The sequence below is a fragment of the Pogoniulus pusillus genome, chromosome 7 (genome assembly GCF_015220805.1).
Source record: "Pogoniulus pusillus isolate bPogPus1 chromosome 7, bPogPus1.pri, whole genome shotgun sequence".
Taxonomy (NCBI): domain Eukaryota; kingdom Metazoa; phylum Chordata; class Aves; order Piciformes; family Lybiidae; genus Pogoniulus; species Pogoniulus pusillus.
In genome coordinates, this window is record NC_087270.1 from 5812779 (window position 1) to 5831634 (window position 18856).

At 44.4% G+C, this 18856-nt stretch overlaps 1 protein-coding gene across 1 annotated transcript in view; it reads left to right on the top strand.

Moving 5' to 3' along the window:
- The first annotated feature begins 242 nt into the window (after positions 1–242).
- The window catches only part of RCAN2 (regulator of calcineurin 2), a 94202-nt gene continuing 75588 nt past the window's right edge, over positions 243–18856 (top strand). Inside the window, exons 1-2 of the mRNA XM_064145768.1 lie at positions 243–412; positions 13756–13982. Coding sequence (XP_064001838.1) covers positions 13758–13982 — 225 coding nt within the window. The 5' untranslated portion in view covers positions 243–412; positions 13756–13757. The remainder of the gene's footprint in view (positions 413–13755; positions 13983–18856) is intronic.

Consider the following 18856-nt stretch of genomic DNA (forward strand, 5'->3'; position numbering starts at 1 on the left):
TGAGTGCCGGGGGCGAGGTGAAATCCTCCCTCGGCTCACCTAGCCCCACAAGGAAGGGACAAAACCGCTACCTCGACCGACCGACCGCCTGCCGCCCCCCGCCGCCGCCCACGCTCCGAACGAGCCCCGCCGCCCCGTGGCGGAGGTGAGGGGCGTGACCAGATGGTGGGGGGCGGGGTTGTGTTGTTCCTCGCATGCTTATTGGTGAAGGTGGGCTGCTCGTTTGAAGAGAGGGGGCTGCCGATTGGCTTGCAGCGGTGTCTCGCCCCTCCCTCCTCGCCCCCCACCTTCTCCTCAGCGGCGCGGGCAGACGAGAGGTGCGGGGTGCTCGTTAGGAAGCCGGCGGTGCGCTCCTCGGGGCTCAGCCACAGGGGAGAGGGCAGGGAGGCGAAGGACGAGAGGGCCGCAGCAGGTAAGGGCAGGGCTGCAGCTGTGAGGGGCTCCTTCCCCGGTGGGGCTGCTTCGTTGCAACCCTGTCCTGCCCCGCCGACCTGGCGCCGTGCGCCCGCCGTGGCGGGGTTATGTAAGCGCCTGCGGTCCTGCTCCCTCTCTGGGCTCCGTTTTTATCTTGGGGCTTCTTTGAGCGGCGGCGTTTGGGGGGCGAGGGGATGCCGGGCGGGCTGCGGGGCAAGCCCGGAGTTGCCCCCCGCGGGCGTCCGGCAGGCATCCCTCCGGTGGGGTTCGGCGCTCTCCCGGCGGGGGTCGGTGCCCACTGCGCGGCCCCACGCGGGCAGTGGGAAATGGCGGTGGGCGGGAGCAGCGGCGAGCGGGGGAGGCTTGTCCTCCGGATCAGGTGGCTCGTCCGCTGGTGATGGAGAGGAGCTTGGCGGGATAGAACCACGCCGTAGTTCAGGTTAGGAAGGACCTCAGCCGTCAGCTGGGCTCTGCACGGTGCCCACTCAGCTGTGTTATCCCCGCGTGTGGGGCAGGTGGAGGGAGGGGAGCGGAGGAGGCCAGAGACGGGGCTTTGCAGCCGGGCGGCAGGCGCTGGGTCTCTTCTCGGAGCAGGTGCGCCCTTGCAACGGTGCGGACCTGTCCCGGCTACTTGCACAACTTCTAGCGTGCAGGAACGCAGTGCGTCCCAGTATCCCTAAGGGACGTTCCTCTGGGGCTGCTTGGAAGTTAGCTGCAGCATCCCACACCGACGTGTTTTTTCGTGTAGCAGGTAGATCTCCAGAGTTGCGGGGCTATTCTTTTCCTCCTGCAATCCTCCTAGGTTCTTTTGTATCTCTTTAAAATATTTTGCTTCCTTTACTGCTCGGATGTGAACTTTAGTTTACTAAAAGATGAAATGTATCACATGCAGTGGAATGAAACCGTGGAAATGGGAAGTGTGGTTTGCTTGAAGGTTATGCTTTACACGAGCTGCTGTGCTGGGTTTTCAAGTTCTGTGCTTACAAATTGATTTGCTCTTTGGTTAACTCGTTGGAGTGGTTCCTCTGTAGAAAAGGAAAACTTTCACGGGAATAATGTGCTTTCATAGAAAAAGAAACGGCTGTGGTTTTTTCTTGCACCAAACTGAAACGAGATGGTTACACATCACTCCTCAGGAGCTGGGAGGGAGTCTGGATACTCGGCCAATACTACAATTGCAGCACAGTAAACAAGGACAGAAGAAGATTTTGTGTGGATTATTTGCATTGTTAACTGGTACATTTGTGTGTTTTAACAGCAGAACTTTCCCTTTCTTTTAAAACGTGTGAGAAGGTAGTGTCAGCTGTCTAACCTAGTGTGCTAGTTTGAAGCAAGCTAGAATGCTTTGGTGAGAAGAATTAGATTAGAGGCTGTGGAAGGAAAACAATGGTGATGTCTACTTCCCTCATAGGCTTGCTGAGATGTATAAGAACAAGAAGTAGAACCATAGATAACCACTCTCACTTCACCTGCTGGGGAGCTCTGAGCTGCATCTCTCTCTCTAACCTCACCTTCTATTTTTTTTTTACTAATCCACTTTGCTTCCTAACCCCCCTGGCTGAACCTCCATTCTTCCCTGGGACTGGGGTAAGGTTGAGAGGGGTAGGGGGAAGGTGAAGGGGTGGTTGAGAGCCCTTCCTGGGGACTCAGGTTTCTGGGAGGGCTGTTGTGTTTCTGTATTCCCTTTTCCCTTGTCTATTCCTGTCTATAACTGTATATACTGTAAATATCTGCTTGTATATTGTGCTAGCTGTGAATATAAGCTTCACTCATATTACCAGAGCTGGCTGAGTCTAGTCTGGGTGATTTCCTAAGTGTGGAAGGGCAGGTAACACCCAAATCATCACACCTAGTTTGTCTGTCATCTACCAAATACTGTAGTGTGAATTCAGATTCAATGGCTTGTCTTTGTTGGCACTAAAAATCATAGAATCAACCAGGCTGGACGTTGCACTGGTGTCTTTAATGATTCTAAAGTTGTTAATTCCTTGTGCATACCAGAAGAAAATCCTTTTCAAGGAAGCCTTGAAATTTTCTTGTAAGTCATCACGATGTGGAGTATAATTCTAGGATTTAAGTGCTGTGCACGACTCCTGTTACATGTAATTTTGACCTATGTGATGTCTTCCTCCTTTTTTTTTTCCCCCTCCCAATATGGAAAGGGAAAGTAGATCTTGGTTAGAACTGGGATATAGTTATGAATTCTGTTACAAGCAAGAGGGCTGTTAAACGACTGTTCTACTGACCCCTGTGTGAGGTGACAGGTCTGGCAGAAGGCCAGCAACATGCTAATGCTGTGTGCCTCTTATAAAACTGTTTGCTTAAAATAGAGTATCATAGAGGCCACGTGAAGGTAATCAGAAAGCTTGTTCTGATTTCTTTGGTTTTGGGGAGGGCTTTTTTTTTTTTTTTAGTTTTTGAGTACCTTAATGTTACCATGGTAGCACCAGTGGTTGATTAATCATAGCCCAACTTCTTGACCTTAAGAATAGCACATAAAATCTTCATGCCTGCAACTGAGTGCTCCAAGTATCATCTTCTATTGTGGAATGGGGCTGGAGCCTTGCTTTAGTAGGGTGGAGCACCCTGGATTGTTTTCTTCAGGACTAAAGGTACTGATTGCTTAACAAGCTGATGACAGTTGAGTTCTTTTCCTAGGCATAAGATATATCCCTGGCATGGGAAGCACAGCTGAGCTTTCAGAGCAATAGACAGGTCTTGAAATTGGCTTGATCTGGCCAGCCCTGCTTCAGATGAACAAAAGTGAATAGTCCCTTTGGATGTTAAAAGCTTCCAAAAATAGTTTCAGAGTCTCAGCTAAATTTAATACGGCTAGAATGCCAGTGGAAAGGATTAGAACATTTGGAATTTGCACCAGTTAGCGTTTGAAAACTAAAATCCTCTTCCTTATCTGTCACTTCTGTAACAAGAATTGTGGAGATTGACACTGGAATTGTGTGGTGCTAACCAAATCTGTGATAAAATGTGAGTGGGCTTCACTGTATCAGTAGTTTTTATTACTGTGAGATTAATAGTCGTTGCCCAGGTGGGAGATGCAGAGGTGAAGGTTGAAGGAAGAGGTTACTATAGCCTATATTGGGTTTGAGACTGCAGCAGTTCATTAATCCTGTCACATGAGGTCCTGTTCTGCTCATTCTAATTAAAATGTCTCAATTTAAGTCCATGGGAGCTTGCCATGGTGAAGAATTAGCACTGTGTAAAAACAATACTAATCCCCAGCACTTGCTTTGCAGGATGGAATGAAATTTCAATGAGTTACTGCTATCTGAACTGACTCTGCTTTCTACCAGAGTCTTCAATGTGGGTCGAGTTGACTTCAGCAGGAGTTGCATCCTTGAGTCACCAATTTCTTTATTGTTAGCTTTAATAAAGGCAGTGGACATTTTAAGTTAAAATCCTACTTGATGGGTTTGATTATTCCCTTCCCATCTGTATTACAGGAGAACTTGCTGTTTGGATTTGTGGCCTGCATGTATTGTGTTTTGGTTTGTTTGGGGGGTGGTGTTATTTTGTTGTTGGTTGGTTGTGGTGGTTTTGGTGGGTTGTGGGGCGTTGTGGTTTTTTTCATTCTAGGAAGACCAGAGATAGAGTCTCAACACTTCTTCTGGAGCCTTCTAGAAACACAACAGGCTGGTGAAGGGCCTGGGGTTGTTTAGCCTGGAGAAGAGGAGGCTCAGGGGGACCTCATCGCTGGCTACAACTCCCTGAAGGGAGGTTGTAGCCAGGTGGGGGTTGGTCTCTTCTGCCAGACAACCAGCAAGAGAACAAGGGGACACAGTCTCAAGTTGTGCCAGGGGAAGTCTAGGCTGGATGTTAGTAGGAAGTTGTTGGCAGAGAGAGTGATTGGCATTGGAATGGGCTGCCCAGGGAGGTGGTGGAGTCACCATCCCTGGAGATGTTCAAGAAAAGCCTGGATGAGGCACTTAGTGCCATGGTCTAGCTGACTGGCCAGGGCTGGGTGCTAGGCTGGACTGGATGATGGTGGAGGTCTCTTCCAACCTGGCTGATTCTATGATTCTGTTTCATTACTTTGTTGTTTTCTGTCCCCAAATTTTTCCTTGTAGGTCATGGTTTCCAGGTTTGCACTCAAGACTCAATAGTATTTTTAGTTTATAGTGATTATACTTGAAGTTTCTATTTGTGACATGTTGTTTGCTTTATTCTATTTTTAGTCATGTTGTTTGTCATGGTAAGCACTGTTTTTTCAAAAGTAAAGTTTTCTAGTGATTTCAGGAGAGATTTGCCTGTCTCTTGATGTTCCTCAGGGATGGCTTTTTTTTAACTCTTGCAGCAGGAAAATGCTCACCAAGGAAATGCCTTGTTAGTTTCCATAAAAGCAATGCATAAGTCTGTGCATACTTGTTGGAATATAAGGCATTGGTCCATTCAGACACCCCAAGTGCTCAAGTTGTATTTATCAGCAAAATTTCAGCTGAAGTTCTTTGCTCTGTAGGGATCTAACTTCATTGCAAGATGTACATGTTGCCCTTTCCACTTCTCGCTTTAAGCAAGGATAGCCACTCTGCTAGCCACTCTGCTAGCCACTCTGCTAGCCACTCTGCTAGCCACTCTGCTAGCCACTCTGCTAGCCACTCTGCTAGCCACTCTGCTAGCCACTCTGCTAGCCACTCTGCTAGCCACTCTGCTAGCCACTCTGCTAGCCACTCTGCTAGCCACTGGCAAATGGAATGATTATCAGAATGGTTATAACTTTCTGCAGGCCTCTGTTAATTTTAATTAGAAGCTTGCCAACTCTAAGAGCAGTGAGGCAACAGTGGTTCCTTAACACCCACCCAGAATTTTTACAGAGCTTTTTCGCCTGCAGTATCTGCAGGGTTGGACATTGATGCCACCTGATCTGCTCTCAAGCACTGGAAAAGTGTTTGCTTCATGTTTTGAGTTATCACAAGCTCTGCACCCCTTGACCAGAGGAGGAAGCATTTGAAATAACTTATTTCATTGTAAGATGTACAAAAGAAGTGAGGTGGAGATTCCACACAGGGCCTAAAGGGGTAGTGGCTGCTGTGGTTTTCCAAAGGTGAATAGCACTGCACTCTTGGTGTACTTTATTCTGTGTAATATGTTGTTTGATTTGTAAATATAGGGTCAAAAACCCTAGCAAAGCAACACAGATTACTGGGAGTAGAGGAAATGGCCTCAAGGTGCATCAGGGTTGAGATTTGAGTATAGAAGAACTTTCTTCAAGGAAAGGGTTTTCTACCAGTGCAGTAGTCTCCCCTGGGAGGTGATTGAATCCCCATCTCTGGAGATGCTTAAAAAATGCAGAGATGAGGTGCTAAGGGACATGGTTTAGTATGAGACTTAGTTGAGTTAGATAATGGTTGGACTCGATGATCTTAAAGATCTTTTCCAGTGAAAATGATTCTGTGATTCTAACTTTAAAGGGGATAGATGGATGTGGTAAAAAATTTGCATTAGCTGGAGGCTACATCAACTTAGGCTTAGGTTTGTTCAGGGCTCAGCATCTCAGCCTTCTAAAAGGAAGAGTACTGCTATGAATTTTGTTAGTGTGATCCCAGCTAAGAACTTCACATCAGTATTGGTGCTAGATGATACCTGAGTGTTACTGTGTATGTTTTTAATGCTTTGCCACTTGAAATTCTGTATTGACTGTTTCTGAAACTTAAGTATTTGAAATTCTTGAATTCTACATTTGGGAAGAGAGAAACAAGAGCACAGCTCATTTTGAGCTCATCACATTGTAGAATGAGTTTGCACCAATGTGGAGTTCTTCCCTTTGATAATATGAGAGGGGGGGAAGTTAACTCTTGTCAGAAGCTGTGTAAAAGAGCTTAAATATCAAGAGGAATAGTGATATAACAGATGACTTCTGAGCTTATTGGCAGTCCAGTTCATGGATTAGATTACATGATTTATAATTAGTAGTTTTGAGGGATTTGAAATGTAAATTCTTCTGTTCTAAGTTAGTAAAATAATTGGGAAGAGAATGCTTTTTGACAGAGAACAAGTGCTGAAGTGAATTCAGAGAAGCCACAAAATTCTGCCAACAACAAACCACCTGAACCTTAAGATGTTTGGTAGACATAATAAAGGCTATGTAGTTATGATTTGGTTTGTATATATAAATATGTGACTTTAGAATGCAGTAAATGGGAGCATTTCCAGCCCATGACTGACTGAATATTACTTCTGATGTGGTAACTGTTGCGGAGGGGAAAATTAATTGGTGTGAGATGATGGTCTATAAAAATACATAATTTATTAGTTTCAATATTCTGAAGTCTTGCCACCCCCACCACTGAGTTTTAGCATTAATATTTGTTCTTACACGGTTATGGAAGACATTCTAGGAATAACATCAAACAGTAACTTGTTCATAACTAGCAAACATTCCAACTATAAACAGAGAGAGGAATTCCCTCATGGCCAAATGCTGCCTGGGGTCAATATGCTGCTTGCCCAGTAGATGGGTCCAAGCTCTTTCTGCTCTATGGCAGAAGGCAGTAGAGAATTACAGAGGCATTTAAGCATTTACTCACAAATTCTTGTTAGTTATCAATCACCTCCTGGGGCTACATCACAGCCTATACAAATGTCCAGTCTTCAGGGGACACTCTGCTCGTGGATGTCGAGGTTGGAATCCTCCCGGCTTCAGGGGAAATTGCAGATGATCTCTGCCCCTGTCTCCTGGCTTCTTCTGGACCATCTGTGTATATATCCAGGGAATTCATAGGCAGGACCTTCAGGTGCAGAGGCAGGATGCTGTGCAGTCTCAGCACCGTGTCACGCCGATCGCCTGCAGGCATCCAGCCTCTGCTCCTGGTAACTAGCGGCAGTGAAGTTTAGCCGGCAGCAATAAGGCAGTGGGTGTGCAATAGGGTGCATGGCTGCATGGGAGACTGAGCTCCATAGAGAACAGCAGCAAGCAATGAGGCAAAAGCAAGCAGGCAGGCATAAACAGGCAGGCAAGCACAAGCACTTCGTTTACTTGTGTACCTCCTATTTATTAGGTGTGGACCAAGATTAATGGCCCCTTGACCACCAGAATGACCAATCAGCTTGGCAGTTAACCAAAGCATACCATAATAGGCAAGGGCTACAGGCCTGGACCTCCCAAATATGGTGACAGCATGGGGGCCTTGCACCTGGTAAGCCATAAGCTTGGTGCATGGGCTTACATAACCATGTTACCCAACCTGGGCAGGGCAGACTTTATGGCGCCAGGCCTATTGTGCCCCCTTTGTGTGCATGTAATGTGTTTACCTCTGGTGTGGGCAATAAAACATGTCCAGGCAAGGCAAAGCATGTATAAGCCTGTTCTGGGCCTATGGGCCCTCCATAGAATCATAGAATCAGCCAGGTTGGAAGAGACCTCCGAGATCATCCAGTCCAACCTAGCACCCAGCCCTACCCAATTCCCTCCTCAGATCAAAAATTCTCTCCATGGGGATGCAAAGCTCAACAATGTAGCTCTGCCCTGCCAAGGGATCCAAACACCTTATCCAAAGAGCTAATGCCTTTTCAACTACTGCACCAGGATGCACTGGTGATGCTGAAGATGAGATAGAAGCAGGCTCCAGCCATCCTGTGGTGCCTGTGTGTCCCAAGCTCATTTTCAAGTCTTCTGCCACCACCCTAGGCAAGGATTTTTTTCAGCACAAGACATTAGGGAAACCTGTGTGAGAACTTGGATGATAAATTCCTAACTGCTTTGTTAGTTGCTGAAAAGAACAATCCTAACCTTTGCTGTCATAGAATTAACCAGGTTGGAAGAGACCTCCAAGATCATCCAGTCCAACCTAGCACCCAGCCCTAGCCAATCAACTAGACCATGGCACTAAGTGCCTCAGCCAGGCTTTTCTTCAACACCTCCAGGGATGGTGACTCCACCACCTCCCTGGGCAGCCCATTCCAATGCCAATCACTCTCTCTGTGAAGAACTTCTTCCTAATATCCAGCTTGTTCCCAAACTTGGTGCTCTCTGTTTTCTTTTCTGATTGCTGTGAATATTTCTGCAGCCACTAAGTGAATTGGTTCATTTACCTAATGAAGTTAAACCCGACCCAACCTTTTTATTTGGCCTTGTCTTGGCTGAGTCAGTTTGTGCAGTTGTGCTGTAGAGCAGAGCAGGAGATGCTTTCTCCATTACAGAGGGCAGTGTGGGAAGTGAGAAGCCGAAGGTGTGTGATGGATTATGTTGCATCTTTTGGCAGAAGTGCTAGCTTGCCCAGGCCAAGTCTGAACTTGCAGCCCAAGCGTTTGAAGTCTGCTAAAAAAGTGTTGATTCAAGTAAGTTTGTTCTCTCTTGCTATTGAGCTGAGGCTAGCAAGCAGGTGGTTTATTTTTCCTCTTGGGGAACATGTGTCTCTTATCAGTGAGACTTCTATTTTAATTGTGCTGCTGTGCTTAATACTGTGTGGTATGTGGCCCTTGTATGGCAAAGTAAAATTCATGGAACTGCTCAATATGGATGTTCTTGGGCAGAGGATTTAACAATCGAGGGTGTTGCAAGTTGACTGCCTAATGGAGGTAGCACTAATCAGAATTCTGGGCTTCTCTTAAGTGTAAAAGAGGCATGTACATAGCATCAACCAGGTTGGAAGAGACCTCCAAGATCATCCAGTCCAACCTAGCACCCAGCCCTAGCCAGTCAACTAGACCATGGCACTAAGTGCCTCAGCCAGGCTTTCCTTGAACACCTCCAGGGATGGTGCCTCCACCTCCTCCCTGGGCAGCCCATTCCAATGCCAATCACTCTCTCTGTGAAGAACTTCTTCCTAACATCCAGCCTAGACCTCCCCTGGCACAACTTGGGACTGTGTCCCCTTGTTCTGTTGCTGGTTGCCTGGCAGAAGAGACCAACCCCCACCTGGCTACAACCTCCCTTGAGGTAGTTGTAGACAGCAATGAGGTCTGCCCTGAGCCTCCTCTTCTCCAGCCATGTGCACACCTCTCCCTACAGGTCTTTAAAGAGATGGTCAGGTGGCATGCCTTACAGTGACTTGGCCAAGTCCCATTGAACAAATACATCTCAAAGATTTTTTTTCAACAAAGGAAGAAACTTTGCTTGTTAAAGAGCAAATTATTGCCCTGTAATGAAAGAATGTTTATTTTTAACTCAGCTGGAACTTTGAAGCCTATTTATCATAGATAGCATAGGCTCGCTTCCTTATTGCTTATCAAGGTGGTCGAAAACATGGACTTGATGATTTTACCTTAAAATCCTGTTCTTTTTGGTGGTTTTGCTTTATTCTTAATTTAAAAGTTTCTTTTCCTGTTTGTTACCTTATACCTCTCTTGAGAGAAAAACCCAAACAAAAAACTGAAGCAAAACAAACTCCCACAGCAACCCTTTCCCCTGCCAGCAGTTTAGTAAAGAAAGCAGACATTTCTGACTTCTGTTGATGTGTATTGAGCTCCTTCTCTGCACACCCTAATAGAGTTGCTATGTATTGAAGCACAGGGTGCATGACATTTGTTAACTGCAATGAAGTTATCTTTAACACTGTTGTCATATTGTACAGTGAGAGTGAAGCTTGTTCATCAGACTAAAAAGTACAGCTTAAGCCAGCCAATGTAAATAAAGATGTATATAGAAAACAAATCAGTGTACTGTGTTCCCTCTAAGTTCCATTTAGCTAGCAGATTCTGATTTTGTTGCATCCTAGGACATTCTTGAGGCTCTTAAGCTTCACTACTTGTGATGGTTTAGGTGTTAGCTGCCCCCCCTGCTTTGGAAATCACCCAGACTAGACTGAGCTAGCTCTGGAAATTGAATGAAGCTTATAGTTACAGCTTAGCTCAATACACAAGCAGATATTTACAGTATATACAGTTATAGACAAATAGACAAGGGAAAAGGGAATACAGAAACACAACAGCCCTCCCAGGAACCTGAGTCCCCAGGAGGGGCTCCCAAACTGCCCCTTCAGCTTCCCCCTACCCCTCTCAACCTTACCCCAGACCTGAGGAAGAATGGAGGTTCAGCCAGGAGGGTAGGAAGCAAAGTGGATTAATCAGAAAAATGGAGGGTGAGGTCAGAGAGAGAAATGTAGCTCAGAGCTCCCCAGCAGGAGAAGTTGTTGTGCCTTATGTATGTTTTGATTCTTGTTTTTATACATCTCAGCAAGCCTATGTGTGAGGTAGACATCAGCCTTGTTTTCCTTCCACAGCCTGTAATCTAGTTCTTCTCACCCAAACATTCTAGCTAGGCTCAAACTAGCACACTACTCCAAGTTTCAGTTAATGTTCCTCCTCACTAGAATGCTTATTGAGTATTAATTCATAATCAGAATTCCTCCAACTATTTCATACCAGCCTGTCATCTTTATCCTCTTGAGTCTGTTGGGCAAAGTTGGCTTTGAAACATTCCTTCCAGCTTAATGCCAGTGGGAGAAAAAGGATTTTGCCCAGCGTAACCAAAAAAGTCACTGTCTTCACTGACTGCAAGTTGTTTGCCTGTTGTGAATGAAGTGTTTCATGCTCACTGCCATATATATGATATTTTTGTAACATGCAGAGCTTGAAGCATTATTTTCATAAACCTAAAAGCATCAAATCTCATTTTGACATAGGCTTGACACGATGACAAACAGAGAGGTGATTGTGTTTGGAGCAGATGATCTATTAATATCTTCTGCCAGAGTGGTGATACATTCTGAGTTTAAGTTTCTTCCCCAGCTGCTGTGAGGATTTCTTTATAGTACTTACCTGGGTATGTTTATTTTCTATGGTAATACTAGGTGTAAGTGACTTGGTTCAAATATTAGAAGCAATATTGCTGTAATATTGAGTTCCTCCTGTGTCAATGTGTACTGTTGAAGTTATAGCTACATTCTCTGTCATTCTTTTAGGCTTATTCCCTCCCTCCTCCATTAGAATGAAATTCTTAAGCTGCAATTAGTTGAGGATAGTTATGTTAATATCAGACTGAGCAGCTGAAAATCTTAGTGTGTATTTGATTGTCAAAAAGCCTGTCCTCAGGTTGACACAATGAAAAGAGTTCATTGACCTGAGGCTTTCCTACTGTACTTGCTTCTTTACAGCATTGCATCCTTGTGTGTTTGAAACCCCTCCCTCCTAAATGACATACATGGAGTGCAGGACTAGGAAACTATTCTGGTTTTAGCTGTGTTACGCATTTTAGTACCTGGAAAAGGAGGACAGCTAAGATCCTGTGATGTTCCACCTCTGCAGATGCATTCTATGCAGTATGAGTGGTATTTCTGTACAACATTTACCCCTGGACAAGGTCCTGAATTGTCTTGCTCTGACCTTGTGGCTCATACTAGATGGCCTCTGCAGGCCCCTTCCAACCTTAATTGTTCTGAGTGAAACTAACTAATGAATCTGTCTCTACCACTAATTTAAGAGTGTGGTAAGCATGGACTCAGCACTCCAAACTGACACTTGGCCATGAGTTTAGCATGGTTTTGTGGACTTGTGTTGTTAACTCTGAGACTTGGGTGATAACAATTACTGACATTTCAGTAACATAAGGTTATGGAACAATGTGCTCTGTCATCAGCCAAATGTCATTTCAGAGCAGCAGCACGATTGAGGTTATATGAAAGGCACAGAGATGGCAAATTAGCTCTGTAATTCAGCTTTGCTTTACTGAGATTAAGTGTAATAAGCCCATAGGGTTTAATTTCGGACACTAGTCCTAAATAGTGTATTTGGACTAATATTTACAACTATTTATAGAGGATAGCAGGCGTGCAATAGAGCAAGGGCAAATCTGAAACAGATGAGCACACTGCTTATGTAACTCTCTAATTCCTTATGTTATGAGGACAAAAAGCAGCCAATGATTGCTTGTTGCTATTGAAAAAAAAAAATAAGGGAACTAATTACTCCTCTGTATAGCTTCCAGTCAGCTTACTGAAGCTCTACAGGGCTTATAGGCTAATGCCTAAGATACCTGTTCTAAGGACTGATAAACACCTGCGTTTGTAATGATAATTAGTTGGACCTTTACTTACTCCCCTTGAATCATAGAATCAACCAGGTTGGAAGAGACCTCCAAGGTCATCCAGGCCAACCTAGCACCCAGCCCTAGCCACTCAACCAGACCATGGCACTAAGTGCCTCATCCAGGCTTTTTTTGAACACCTCCAGGGATGGTGACTCCACCACCTCCCTGGGCAGCCCATTCCAACGCCAATCACTCTCTCTGTGAAGAACTTCCTCCTAACATCCAGCCTGTACTTCCCCCAGCACAAATTGAGACTGTGTCCCCTTGTTCTGTTGCTGGTTGCCTGGGAGCAGAGGCCACCCCCCACCTGGCTACAGCCTCCCTTCAGGGAGTTGTAGACAGCAATGAGGTCTCCCCTGAGCCTCCTCTTCTCCAGGCTAAACACCCCCAGCTCCCTCAGCCTCTCCTCATAGGGTTTGTGTTCCATGCCCCTCACCAGCTCTGTTGCCCTTCTCTGGGCACCTTCCAGCACCTCAACATCTCTCTTGAATTGAGGGGCCCAGAACTGGACACAGGACTCAAGGTATGGCCTGACCAGTGCTGAGTACAGGGGAAGAATAACCTCCCTTGTCCTTCTGGCCACAGTTTGTTCTGGTATCAATAGCAGGACTACTGTTTGCCATATGGGCTTGTTACTTCTGTATGTCTCAAAATTATATTTTAGTCTGGATTTTGGGCTAAAATCTCCAAAGTCAGCAGAAATTTCCTTAAATTCGTTCTTTTGTTTTCTAATTTGATTAAGATGCAAGTAAAGAAATTGCTGATGGTGATGGCAAACCAGGGTACATTCTGTCCTTAAACTGCAGGAGAACGCGTCATTCTTCTGTAATTGTGGTATATCTTTGTACTGGTTTTCAGTGATTGTGTTCATGCTGCTTTCCAACAGGGTCCTATCTTTCAGGGATTTTTTTCCTTTTAGATGAGATGCCTGATACAATTTTCAAAGTAATTCTCATTTTCTTACCCAATGCATTGCAGTTTTGTTGTCTAAACCACCTGTAAGCTCAGAAGCTCCAGTGTACCTCTCTAGTAACAAGCATGACTGTCTTAAAGAAAGTAGATTGTATTTGAGTTTTAGGGCAAGAGCCACTTAAGTAATGCCCTGCTTCTGGTTGTGTTCAGCAGCTTATGCTGATATGGCTAGGTCTTTTTCTCTGCTAATAAATGGAACTAAGGGAGAGTCTCTGTTTGAACCTTGCTGAAACTAACCTTGGTTTCAGAGGTCAATTACTGCCTTTTTTAAAGTAGTGTGAAATAGACTTTCCACGTGTAGCCCCCAAACTAAGAATTTCTAGGTTGCCTTGTGTATGTGATGTTTTCTTTTCAAGTAGTGTAACTCTGTCTCTTCTCCATGCTTCCAGGGATGAGGGGAGACTCCTACTTCTTTGGAATGCGAGGCCTTGGTCACTACGGCTGCATCCCAGAGGATGGGGGACAGTTCTTGCTCTACTCTCTAAGTGGAGACAACGATTTGAAGAGATGTTTTGCAGAGGAAGATTTTCATGAAATAATTGACTTCAACGATCTCCCAAATTCTCTTTTTGCTTGTAATGTTCACCAGTCTGTGTTTGAAGATGAGGACAGTAAGGTACAGTGTCAGTTTCCATATTTTAAGTGTAAGAGAAACAGATTCCTTTTACTTGTGTTTATTACAGTTTCAATGAAACAGTTTAATCTGTTTTGTGCAAACAAATGGTATCACAGATATGACTTCTTTCTTAAGTGACAAAACCACTCTGCTGTGATGTTTATTTCAAGCTTTTTTGCCAGCTGTGGTGAATGAGAATGGTTTTAATTTTGTTCCTATTTGCAGAACATTGTATTGCAGGTATGTCTTCACAGCAAGTCATGATGGAGGTGCAAAAGTTTAAACATGAGTTTCTCACACTTACTGATCATGTGCTACTGTGGTGGAAGACTGCCTCTCGTGTATTTTCTCAGTCTCATAAAATCAGTTAGATTGGAAAAGACTTCTAAGTTAGAGTCCTTTATTAACACTGGTGATGAACTTGCCTGAATTGAAGTCTGAAAGCCCATTTTTAAAGGAAGTAAACAGAAGCTTGCTTAGATGTAGAGAATCTCTCTTCATCTTGCAGAGATTCCATCTGTACTTGCCCCTGAGCATTCCCTTTTGAGATCTGCATTCTAGGATTTAGCTGATGGCTCAGTTAGAAAATGGAATGGATGATTATGTAAGTATGTGGGATAGCAATACTCAGAGACTTGTGGGACTTAAGGATGTGTCTAAATAACAGCTGGGTTGTGGAGGTGGCTGTCCTGTTCCACATGCGCATCTGTCAGCGACATGGACTGAACAGCTCTGTTGGCAGGTAAGTAGTTACCCTTTCAAGTCTATGTTTAACTAGATGGGATTAACTTCAGATTTCTTGTTAAATCCAAGAACCTGGGGGGAGCTGATTATAATTTTTATTATTGCCACAGAACATGTGCTTGTTCCCAGCTGAGTAACACCCATAATCCTTTTTGTTATGAACTGTTGCTGCAGGATAAGGGCACACATGAATTCAATTAAAACCTTGTCAGGTTCTTGTGATAAAGGTTAAGTTGTCACACAAGATCACGATTACTAAATGCTGCTAACACACATTGGATGAATGTATAATTAAATATATGATTATTTAGTGGTATGCCAAACCTTTTGTAGCAGTGGTTTCAGCCGCAGTAGTTTCACTGCGTTTTCCATTCTGCAAAGAAGAGTTTATTGCAATGTATCTGTGACTTTTAATTCTTGACCTACACTTTCAGCAGAAAAAAGGAGGTATGACTGAATCAGAATTTACAAGTAAAGAAAGTCAGAACAATCTGTCATAGTAAATAGTTATTTTTTGCTTTGGTGTGTAAACTTGCTGCATATGTAATATTTAAATAAACTCCTGAGAGGCTCTGGCATGCAGCATTAGTAAAGAATTTGAACTGTGGCTAAGTCTGACCTGTCAACACACAAATATCTAGGAAATATACTCATTGCAGGTAGGTTCAGTTTTTTTGTTTTAATTTGAAGGCATTTAAGTGCTTTGTATCAGACACAGGGTAAATTCCAGCTTGTGCAGCAAGCCTGGGGGAACACTTAGCTGCCCTTGCACCTGCACTGTGGAGAAGCTGCTTTGTTTGTTCTTTCTGTGTCTGGTGTTAGATACAGGCTTTCACCTAGAGCATGTAGCTGTGCAGCACTTCCTAGAAAGCATTCTGCATTCCCTGGCAGGATTTGTGATGACATCTATGTTAGGGATTGGATTGGATCCCTCACCAATAACTTTATGTGAATCCGCCCCAGAGAGCAAATTAACTGCAATTCAGGATTGGAAAGTCAGAGAATGGAATTGGATTTTCATCCCCATCCCCTACTCCCCCCTAAAATATGACAGTAGAAACAAAAGCAATAAACTATTACAGAATGTGTGTGTGTATGTGTGTATATACATGTATGGAGCATTAGCAACAGCACAGGGTTCCCTCTCTATTAGAGGGAGTCAAGATGAAGAAGCCACCAAGGTCAGAAGAAGCAGCACAGCCAATATTCCAGAAGCAAAGCTGAGCAGTCCAGTGCAGAGTCAGCAGTGAGAGATAGAAGCTACAGGATACAAAGTTTTCGGTGGTCAAGTTAATATAATTTCACTGCTCTCTCACTACCATTTTGTAGCCTATCCCTGCCATTATTTACCATTTAGTGTTTAAGCTAGGAACTAGGTCAAACTGCCACAATCTGTAGGGAGCTTCAGTGTGGACCTTCATTTTCTGAAGATGAGGAATTCCTGCAGTTGAGGACCAAGTCATTTATAGACAAGCTGTATAAGGGTGAGTGAGGCTTCTGGCTGGTACTCTAAGATCTGAACACAGAGTGAGTCTGAAGAGTTGTGGACCCTGGCATCTGAAGACAGTGTGAGATTCTGACAGAAAGAAAGCTGCTCAGGAGTGACTGCCTGATCTTGAGAGAAGAATATACATTAACACTGGCTACATGTGTCTGATTTTCATAGAATCAGCCAGGTTGGAAGAGACCTCCAAGATCATCCAGGCCAACCTAGCACCCAGCCCTAGCCAGTCAACTAGACCATGGCACTAAATGCCTCAGCCAGGCTTTTCTTGAACACCTCCAGGGACAGTGACTCCAGCACCTCCCTGGGCAGCCCATTCCAATGCCAATCACTCTCTCTGACAACAACTTCCTCCTAACATCCAGCCTAGACCTCCTCTGGCACAACTTGGGACTGTGTCCCCTTGTTCTAGTTTGCTACAGTAAAACAGAGCTCCTTGTTAAAAGAAATTCCATACTTCTCAGACCTGTATTCTTGGAAAGAAATCTGTTTTTGGGTCAAGAGAATACCCTGGATAGCTGGGTTGATAGTATGGACACTTGACAATTGACACAAGGTATTTTTGCTGCGTCAATTCATTAACTGCTTGCTACAGCTGAAGGGAGGTGGCTTTATTTCCATTTATATTATGGGGAGCCTGTTCCTTCATATGGGAATATGAAATTGTGCCTTCTTTACTGTGAAATACTGAATACTCAAAAATGCTGAGCTTTTTGCTTTTAAGGAAAAACAAAGGTGTGAATAAGTACATTATCCAACCGGACTATGGCAGAGCTGGGATCACCTTCAGTTATGCCCTTCTGGCTGTCATGTTTTGTGAGCACTAGTTTTGGCATATCTATTAATGGTAGGAGCAGATTACTTGTTGTTTTATTTTTTGAGTGTGCAGCACTGACTTGGTTATGGAAGTCTTATTCTGAAAAAAAAAAGCTAAAAATGAAATTACTCTTAAACCCTGGGACTTGCCACGCGCTTCTTGGAAAAGCTGATGTGGACTACTTGCACCAGCAAGATATGGCAGAACTGAGATTGTTATTTTTGGCTGGTGGTGTGACTGGATGGGAGCTGCTGCTCCTTTTATCTTTCCTGATAAAGCAGATGGTGGTGGCAAGCCACAAAGGGCACGGCTCTGATTACTCCCAAGGGTGGATGTGTGCGTTTTAACAGTTAATTGCTACAGGTAGCCCTCAGGCTTTCTGGGTAGTAACCCTTTTGTGGTGCTCTTGTTATGTGTGTATCTCTGTTTTGTAAAACCATCTTTTCTGTAAAGTGACTGTGTAATTTCCTTCAGGCTGAAACTGGTAAGCACACTGTCAAAGTAAAGCATCCTTGTTTCTTAAGAGCTTTTCTTCAGATGCTGTAATGCCTCAGGAGATGCTTGTACAAAACTGTCACTATTAGAACATGCTTACGTGAGGGGAAGATGTGTTTCCTCAAGCTGTTTAGTGGCTGCCTGCTCTTCTTTTTTTCTGCTGCTTTAACTCAAATTGGAAGGAACACCTATTAAACTTGATGGCTATATTTCAGATAAAGAACGATCAGTTTCTGAGCACTTTAGTTATAGTGGAGCTGCCTAGGAAATCCATTAAGTGCTCTCTCTTGCAGCTGTCATTCAAACGAGTAGGAGAATCTAAAGTATTATGATTGCATGAGAAAAATACAGGGACCAAGTGTTCCCAGCCCTTCCCATATTGGAGAGAGTCTAGTGAAGGGCCACTAAGATTATGAAGGGACTTGGAGCATCTCTCTTGTGAAGAAAGGGCTTAGTCTGTTCAGACAGGAGACAAGAAGGAGTGAGGTGGTGGAGGCACCATGCCTGGAGGTGTTCAAGAAAAGCCTGGATGAGGCACTTAGTGCCATGGCCTAGATGACTGGCTAGGGCTGGGTGCTAGGTTGGCCTGGATGATCTTGGAGGTCTCTTCCAACCTGGTTGATTCTAAGAAGGCTCAAGGGGATCTTGACAGTGTGTATGCATATATGAAGAGAGGGTGCAAAGACTACTGAGCCAGGCTCCTTTCACTGGTGCCCAGTGACAGGACCAAAGGCATAGATAGGCACACACTGAAACACAGGAGGCTGTGTATAAACATCAGGAAACATCCTTACTGCCAGTGACTAACCTGTGGTGCAGATTACACAGGGAGGTGTTGCAGACTCCCTGCTTGGGTATATCCAAAAGCTGTTTGGATGTGATCCTGGGCAGCTGTTTTTTTGTGTCCCTGCTTGAGCAGGGCAAGTTGGACAAGATCTGTGGAGGTCTCTTCCAACCTCCACCAGTCTGTGATTCTGTTAACATCAGTTGAAGTGTGTCCTATGTTGAAGTGTATCCTAGTTCCAATATCAAGGATGTCAGCATGTGAATATAAGATTGGGAAATGAAAGTGATTAAAAATGCATTTCCTGAACCATGAGGTGGAGTGGGGAAGGGATGTGAAAAGAAATGGAACAAGCCAATGGAGAAGACAATCCTACCTTAATGAAAGAACTTCTTTAAGAAAAGTGTTTATATTTGCATGAGGGATTCCTTCACATGACAACTTTATATACATTGGATGATCACTTTTATTACAGTATCACCAAGGTTGGAAGAGACCTCACAGACCATCAAGTCCAACCCTTTACCACA